The sequence below is a fragment of the Primulina tabacum genome, chromosome 5 (genome assembly GCF_025594145.1).
Source record: "Primulina tabacum isolate GXHZ01 chromosome 5, ASM2559414v2, whole genome shotgun sequence".
NCBI classification, from domain to species: Eukaryota; Viridiplantae; Streptophyta; class Magnoliopsida; order Lamiales; family Gesneriaceae; genus Primulina; species Primulina tabacum.
The window spans coordinates 26,061,733-26,070,876 of NC_134554.1; the positions used below are offsets into that span (position 1 = coordinate 26,061,733).

Genomic DNA, 9,144 nt, shown 5'->3' on the forward strand with positions numbered 1-9,144 from the left:
GTTATTAATTTAGCATAATTTAATTTAATTTAATTTAACTAGTTTAAATTATCACTAAATCATTTGTTATTATTTCCATGGATTAAACCGAATAATTTAAATCTTAGTATTTAAATAATAGTCTCTGTGAAATCGATACTTGGACTTGTCGTCCATTTACTATAACTTGACCTAGTCCGCTTGCTAGAGTTTTTTCCCAACCGAAATCGTCGGTCATCTTCCCTTGAAGAATTACGTGCATGTGTGTGTGTTGTTGGCTGCCAAGAGGAATCCTTGTGTGTGTTGAGTGGTGTGCGTGAGTCGTATGGGGTTTATGGGTTGTGTTTAGGCTTTTTATTTTAATTAAAAACTCCTAATAGAAGTTTAGGCCCATTAGCATGGCATACTAGGCCCATTAATGAATATTTAAAATATTTTGTTTAGGAAAGTTTGTGAAATTATTAGCATAGTTCTCATAAAGTTCATATTTTCATCGAAGTCGAATACTGTTTAAAAACACGTCTCAGCATACAAAATCACCCCAGAATACCTAATTCTCAAAAATATCATATAGCATAAATCTTATTTTTAATAATTAAAAACAATTATTTAATAAAAATATTTTCTCTTTTTCAGCCCTCAGTCTCCATTCCTCGATCACATTTCGAATAATATTTAAAAAATACAATTTTATGCATTTTAACAATAAGTCCTATTTTTAAATATGTAATTATGCCTATCATAATTAATTAATGCTACTAAAACTATATAATTAATTATTTTCCATTTGTCTTATATTTACATGTATTTGAATTGTTTCGTCTTGTTTTTGGATCTTATACACATGTAATTTAATATATATATATACATATATATTTATGTATATATATGTAGACACACATATTTTTGCACAATTTATTTTACCGGTAGATTTCAACGCAAAACCTAATTTTCCATCTCTGTTCATCATCCCTAAAATTCAGTAGTTATCTCGTTTTGGTCCTCTTAATCCTCCGCTGCTGCACCAAATTCCCCCAATTTATTGGTAAGATTCTTATGATTTTTCTCAGATTTTCGTTGTTTTTTTATTTTTCATGTAATTTTTTTATCAATACTATTTCGTGAAGATTAAAATATTCGGAAAAATGAGTAGTTGCTGCTTAGGTAAAATCTTTTACAGCTGGCTCAGCTTTCTTCTTCACTGTATTTCTCGTTTCGACATTGATTTTATTTCTCTATTTTTTCGAACATTATGTTAGTTATTAATTCTTCAGTATAATGAAAATTAACGATTTTTTACTGCATGAACGCCCTTCAGTTGAGTGTCGCTCGAATTGAAGCAGTTTGGAAATGGCTGGGTTTAGGGCTTAGCACTTAATTGAAGCTCGTGCTGCTGCTGCGGAAGATCTGCCTTTTTTTTTGTTGCTCTTTTCGGTGGTCCTCGAGTAATTTGCACAAATCTCCAAGGGCGTTTCTGGAATCTGGCAGAATGTCTGAAACAACCTCGATGACAAACCGTGAGCAGTTCACCGGAGCTTCAACTTTGTATCCGGGCCCGGTGCAGGCCTCGGTGGCTTCACAGCCACATCTGGATCATGACATGCGCATGGGCTATGCAACCGAAGGCATGACCGCCACGTACAGGCCAATGGATTCGCCGCCGCCGTTCCAGTCTATCTCTGCCGGCGCCACGAAGCAAGTGATGAACTCGGCTGCCAGTGAGCAGAAACGCAAGAGAGGGAGGCCCAGGAAGTATGGGGTTGATGGCGGCGTGGCTTCTGGACAGCAACCCATTGATGTCGCGATGCAACAGTCACAGACTTTCTCTCCACAGGCGGCGCCTCCATCGATGCTGCAGCAGGATTCCCATCTACTACCACTGGGTGGATCGGCTTCTCCCACGTCCAAGAAGACCAGAGGCAGACCTCCTGGTTCAAAAAACAAGAAGCGACGGGCCCAAGCTTTGGGTAAAAATTTAATATTTGCCATATTGGGAATATGGAATATTTTTTCTTCGTATGGATGATTCGGTTTGGATCTGATTGCTAAAAATTATCTTGTACCTCATCTCTCGTGCGCTTTTATTATATTATGTTTTGTTTTCTTACTTTTTGGTTTATTTTATGTTGTTAATACAGTACGTACTCCATAAAAATGTATTTGTAGACGGTAGCATTTGTTGGTGCTGGAATCGAAGAATATTGTAATGCAAGTTGGTGGTATGACGGAGTATTTTTTTATTGAATGGATTACATAGCAAAATTGGTAAGAAAATAATATTATAAGAATGCTGGAACTTAGTAACATACACGAGTGTGGTGGATCTTTGTGGCTGTTGGATCTGACCCACTTCAGGTTCTGGTAAAAGTAATATTACTAGCATTACTCTGTTCTTTTGTATCCTCACTTTCTTTTGAATATATATGATATTATTGCCACATAAACTGTTTCATAGTTATTACACATAATTTCAGATATTTCCTCTTTTCACCATCAGTGTTATCCATTTAAGGTTTTTTTTTGGGTGTAGTGTCTATTTTGTTGTGAGTTAATCATGCTTATCGAGTTACTCATGCTTATCCAATCTTTTGATTGACTATTTATATTTATAACACTCAGATTGAAAACAGTGTATAATTTCTATTCCTTGTCGTTTTGCTTCAACCATATGTTTTATATTCAATTATTGTGTTTGTTTGCGAGTTTCCAAACCTCATGCATATTGTCTTAAAATTTAAGCTGTGGTACCTTTTCAGTATGAACACTGTTTCATCATCATTCTGAATTTCTGAGGAATGCCACGCCGATAAATTCTGACATAAAGTTATGCCTGCAGGTTCGACTGGTATAGGATTTGTACCTCATGTTATCAATGTAATGGCTGGAGAGGTTGGCATTTTAATTCTTGCATTAATTTCTGTTAATTCAATAAATACTATTCATTATGCTTTTATGTTGTGTTTATCCATCTATATTTCATTACTGCCAAAGAACATGGAGTTAAACCAATATTCATGGCGCCCCTATCACATTTTCTTGGAGAATTACTATTCTGATTCCAGTGGAAATATGCACATCTGTAGTGTATATTCCTTCTCAGGGACTTCTACTCTCACTAACCAGGAAAACAGTATAGTTAAGCAAAATTAATCATTTATGGGAGCTTGCCTCAAAGACACACAAAAAGATTTTTTTAGTTGGTATTTCAAATCTTATGATGAATTGGTCTAATTTATTTCTTTGGCAATTAGGGTTTCAACAAAGTCCTGAGGTCCTAATTACACTCTATTATTGCAACATGTTACTTGGTGAAAATTTGAAGTAGTTTGTCGCCAGCTATGTTTCTTTTGGCATCATGATCTTGAAGGATAAATACTTTTAAATCTTCCATGTAGTCTCACACGAATGACCTAACTGAATTGGTTCATAATCCATTTTGATGTATCCGTTTAACATTATCCGTTACCTTATACTTGTTCTTCTGTTGTTGATGGTTATGCAATGCATGAGGATCTATGGCTTCTTTTCACCTAAAATTTCATAATACCTGGGAGCTTTCCGCTTTGCCCAATGCATACTGTTTTTATTAACTCATCTTGAAGAGCAGTATGTACTTTATCGGTTTCACAACTTCATGTATTGCACCACTTCAATACTTCATTTGTGTGTTTATGGCACACTTTTACCATCAGAACTGTCTGCAATTTACTTGGATCGGTTTTAGGTTTATGGTACATATTTTACCATTGATTATGTGCACTTTACTTGGATTGTTCCCACATCCATCCTTTCCCGGAAAGGATAGGTTCACCCTAGTTCGAGTATTTTGAACGAGAAAGATCTTGACATGTGCGTTTCACAAGAATTCAGATACAAATTAGAAGTTGGAGATTATATTTCTCGTATAACTAAAAATCAGCAAATGATATTTCAGGATGTATCTTCAAAAATAATGGCATTTTCTCAGAATGTTCCAAGGGCTGCTTGCATCCTATCTTGCAGTGGTGTTATATCAGACGTTACACTCCATCAAGCTGCAACATCTGGTGGAACTGCAACTTATCAGGTTTATTGTTTTAGATCTATATTACCATTGCTGGCATGCGAAGCTTATTCAAATTTCTAGAAGCCTGACTCATTAGCGTGACAAATTCCAAGAGGTCCACAATCGGACTAGGATATCAAACCTAAATTTCTCTTTTTAATTTGTCCCTGTTTTTCTTGTTATAATTTGTTCCCATTGTGCAGGGGCGATTTGACATTTTGTCCCTCTCTGGCTCATTTTTGCTGTCTGAAATCTCTGGCCAAAAAAGCAGAATTGGTGGATTAAGTATAACGTTATCTGGATCTGATGGAAGGGTTTTCGGTGGTTGTGTGGCTGGTTTGCTTATTGCCGCTTCCCCTGTGCAGGTTAGTTAAATGGATGAAGAAAACTGTTCCAGGTCTTGATGTCTGGAAGATAAATATGTGTATCCCATGGTTGGTATCAGTGTCTCCCTATGTAGCACGGATACCTTAAAATTTTTTTTTTTGAAGTATCGGATACGGATACGACACGCATACGGATACGACACGCGGATACGCGTGTCGGATACCACAAAATCCGTATCGTTGACTTTGTTTAGGGTTGACCAGCCGGATACGTTTTGGACACGGCGAGGACACGTCATGGATACGGCATTGCCGGATACGTTTTTTCGGATACGTTTGGGCAAAATTGCAAAGATTTAAAAGTTTTAGGGGTTAATTAAAAAAAATTAAAATTTCTAGGGACTAAAGAAAAATAATTTAAAATAAATTTGGATGGGCTTTTAAATCCATAAATAAATTTGTCCGTCTCTTTCATTCCATTTCTATAATTTTTACTTTTCAATACTAAATTTATATAAATATATATAATATTTATATATATTTTAATGATTGTCGTATCCTAGCAGTATCGTGTCTAATATTTTCAAAATTTGACGTGTCGCCGTATCCGAATCGTATTCGATACGATACTCGTACCCGTATCCATGCAACATAGGTGTCTCCACTCCACATACAACAGCCTGAGACTAATTATTTTGGGAGGAAAATTGAGAGATCAACTATCATTTGACCGGTGTTTTTTTTTTAAATATTGGACTGCAAGGCAGTAGAACTTATCTTCGAATTTATTTACCATATAATTTGCATCTGTGAGGGTCAGATCACAGTTTAGCCTAATGTAGTTATTTTGCTGGGCTCGTCTTAGGGTCTTCCTAACCCAAATTATATTTAATGATTCTGGACCGAGGTAACTAGTTGTTCAAGAGTTTTTGTTGCTGTCAATATTTGTTTTGACTGTAAGTCGAGTTATGAGTGCACATTATATATAAATAAAAGTGATTACGGTGTTCCATTATATGAAATGATTTTTTTGCTTATTACAGGTAATAGTTGGAAGTTTTCTCGCAGATGGTCGAAAGGAACTGAAATCTGCAAACCACATGGAGTCTTTATTTGCTCTGCCAAAAGCTAACTTGGGTGGTGCTTCGGGTGCCAACAGCTCACCATCTCGAGGAACTCTCAGCGAATCCTCTGGTGGGCCTGCAAGTCCTCTCAATCTCCATGGCATTTCCAGCATGCCATGGAAATGATCTTATCGCACAATCTTTTCCCGGTCGTATGAATATTTGAAAATAATCAATCTTAGAAGCTAACTTATGGTAGAAGTAGAAGTGATCTCTGTAGTTTCATTGTCTGATTAAGGACCGCAGGCTGCTTTGCACCCTAATTTATGGGCATGCATGAAGTGGACCTGGGCACTTAATCATTTAATACACTAGTTATTTTCAAGGCAGTTGTAGTTAATGCCACCTTTATGTTCCTGGGTACTCATCTCCTCTCCCAATTTCATCACCTTATCACTAAGCTGCTGTGTTTCGTTATTCTTGTGTTATTCTTGTGCTATCGACGCTTTGGTAATCACATCCATCACATACACGTTTAAACACATGGGTTCCGTGGTCGGCCTAGAGTAGGCACTTTTGAATGAAAAAAAGTTCAAATCCGTAAGCCTTGTATTGGATTCTCGGCTGTCCCAAGTTTGAATCTTGGAAGCCTTTTAGATTGGAGGTAATTTGATTCCACCCGATGTTTCAACACAACCACGAATGATGACAATGCCCGCACAAACAAAATTTGCTAAAGGTGCATCTTCCTCTATATATGGTACATGGAAATTATATCAAAATGTTGGGTGACGACGAAGTAAAAGAGAGTGAAGTTACTGGATCCAAGGGTTTGGGTAGCATATGAATCGAGTAGTGCATTTTGTGGCGACCAGAAATGCCTTGATGTTTTGAGCTGTTGTGAAGTTTTTTAACAGTTGCGATATAGCACGAAGCCATGTGAAAGTGGAACTCAACAGTTTAAAGGAGTCGTATATATGACTTTGCTTTCTTGCTTGGGTACTCGTGCAAGGGTTCCAAATATTTCCAAGCTTATGACTTGAGATTATGACAAGAGAAATGAACCAGTAGCAGATAAGTTAACTGGAAGAAACAAGTGAAGCAGAAGGGTAAGTACTGAACCATCTGTGGCAAGTCAACTAGGAAGATAAAGTACTCGGTAAACTGACAATCAACGATAAGCGAAAATAATGTAAATTTGAATGAATATTTTGGAGTGTAATAATATGTATAGGTGCACACAATCTGATTATATTCCAGTTTAACTTTCTAGATTCTTCAATGAATCTAGCACATCTAGCACTCTAGCTTGTAAATTTTCATTCCTAATCGAAGAATCGTGCATACTTTTTTTTTAGTAAATGTTTTACTCGCTTCTTTCCAACGTTTGGTTCTACTTTTTCCGCCATTATATTGAAAAAGTTCAGCGATGTTCCAATGACCCCTTTCCAGATTGGTTAGGACGGCGATATGTTTGAGAGCGAAAAACCGGTAGTGGAAGTCATAATCAAGAATATAAAAATTTTATGCTTTCGTTGTATTCCTAGTGTCATTTCAGTTATTGATGTTGTGTAGTAACATATTCATGGTTTCGAAATAATGATAGCTTTTCTCTTGAGGATGTCCAGTGTAACAGTAATTGTACTATATTTTTACCTTATTTAATGGAAGTAATTTCATTTTTAAAGAAAAGGACAACGATAAACCAAGATTTAGGTAGTGTTTGAAAATATTTTTAAAAAATGATTATAATTTTTTTATATAAAATTGCACAACTTTGTAAAAGAAAAATCCATAATTTAAACATATGCAAACACCATCTTAATGTTTTTAAGATTAAACTAAATTTGCATGCTAAAAATCCATAGCAATTATTAGAAAATATATCAGTATTTTTCATGTTGCTATTATAATAACAATTTTATTTTCTTCATTCATTCCGTTTATAAATATATAAAATACAATTCACACCAAAAGTTTGAAAGACTTGGGGTCAGTAAAAATAATTATTGGCATGAAAATCCATCAAAACAGATATGCCAAGAAGACCTAGTTGTCATAGGAGAAGTATATTGAGAATATACTTCAAAGGTTCAACATGGACCGGGCCAAAGCGGTTGTGTAAGGTCCAAAATTAAAATGACGTAATCCAACTGCATGAAAATCTAGGGAAAATGAAAAATAGCTAATTAAATAGTTTTAGTTGCTTAATTGAATATGATGTGCATGGTTGCATGTATAAAATGTACTTTCTACACGAATGCATGTAAACTGTATTTTTAAATGTTATTCGAGATACGATCGAGGAACGGAGACCGAATGCTGAAAAAGGAAAAATATTTTTATTAAATAATTGTTTATAATTATTTAAAATAAGGTTGATGTTTTATGATATTTTTAATAATAAGGAATTTTGAGGTGATTTTATACGCCGAGTCGTAATTTTTAACAGTATTTGATTTTCGACTAAAATACGAATTTTTCGAAAACTCGACTAATATTTTCACGAACTTTCCACAACGAAATATTTTAATTATGCAAAAATGGGCTTAATGGGCCTAGTAAGCCATGCTAATGGGTCTAGGCTTGTACACTTACCATTTAACAATTATTTAAAGCCCAAAACCCCATCCCTAAACCCTCATATGCACACCCCATCTCTCCAACTCACACAAGACTCCTAACACCCCTCAAACACACGCACACGAGTAACCAGCAAGGGAAAGTCACGTTTATTCGAAGGAAATCAGCAAGGGTCCTCCGTTCGTTTGCGTGAAAAACATGATTTCCTTATGCATATTTTCGTTTTTATGCTTGTGGTGTTATTAAAGTATGATTTCATGTTCCAAAAACTCATGTTATGATTGCATGAAGGGACTGCCAAGTTAGGGGATTATGGAGGTGTTAGAGTAGGTGTCCGTCGAGGCAAGTGTTGGCCGAGGGTTCATGTTGAAACTTATGCATGAACAATCTTTATTTTAATAATATTTGAAATTATTGTTTTGGAACATCTTTATCTGTATGTCAATGCTTGTTGCATAGATAAAGTCCTTGAATATACAAATAATAGAAATAATATGAGATGCTCATATGATGAGTATCATGAAACTCATATTTGGAATACTGTATATTATAAACAGTTCCAAGTCGATTCAACCCTCGCTAAGAAGGATAAAGTCCGCTCGAGTTTGAGACTAGTATCTGCGATGTGAGTACCATGTTTCATTGGTAAGGGACATTGTGATGTTCGGGCATGCAGATAGGTGCTCCTTGTAGAGTGCACTGACAACCCCTCTATAATAGACTTTTCAAGTGGTTCTCACTTATCGAGTGGAACGTCCTAGTTTATGGTTGTACACTATTAGTCCTTATGATCCTGGACAACATTGAGACTCTATATGCTAGACTTGCACTTTGACTTGTTTACCGACTCATATGGGGTCATCAGTTGGCAAGGTTGGGTGTTTTGTCGAAACATATAGGAGTTGATGCATTGTATTCGGGGATTTACCGCTTATCTTCGGTTATGGACATCCTATGTGATCTCATGTGTATGTAGTTTGAAATCTCTTATCAGAGTGTTGGTGGTAATTAAGAAATAGGTTTCTTAGATTACACTATCGATGCAACTACGACATGACACATAGTATCGATTCTTTGACAGCTCTCGATATACAAATATTTGTTGAATCGGTCGGGTTATATGAGATGAAGGGGCCGTACTGTATGC

At 35.8% G+C, this 9,144-nt stretch overlaps 1 protein-coding gene across 3 annotated transcripts; it reads left to right on the forward strand.

The window, feature by feature from the left end:
• Positions 1-887: 887 nt before the first annotated feature.
• Positions 888-6,768, forward strand: LOC142547376 (AT-hook motif nuclear-localized protein 10-like). Of its 3 annotated transcripts, none has more exons than XM_075655634.1 (6): positions 888-1,024; positions 1,298-1,946; positions 2,816-2,868; positions 3,914-4,045; positions 4,228-4,389; positions 5,394-6,768. In XM_075655634.1, exons 2-6 carry the CDS (start codon positions 1,469-1,471, stop codon positions 5,598-5,600), a joined length of 1,032 nt encoding a protein of 343 aa, XP_075511749.1. In that variant the 5' UTR covers positions 888-1,024; positions 1,298-1,468; the 3' UTR covers positions 5,601-6,768. The 3 variants fall into 3 exon arrangements, with proteins under 3 accessions (XP_075511749.1, XP_075511751.1, XP_075511750.1); XM_075655636.1 differs by having other exon boundaries at positions 5,419-5,577; XM_075655635.1 differs by lacking the exon at positions 888-1,024 and having other exon boundaries at positions 1,161-1,946.
• Positions 6,769-9,144: the final 2,376 nt, after the last annotated feature.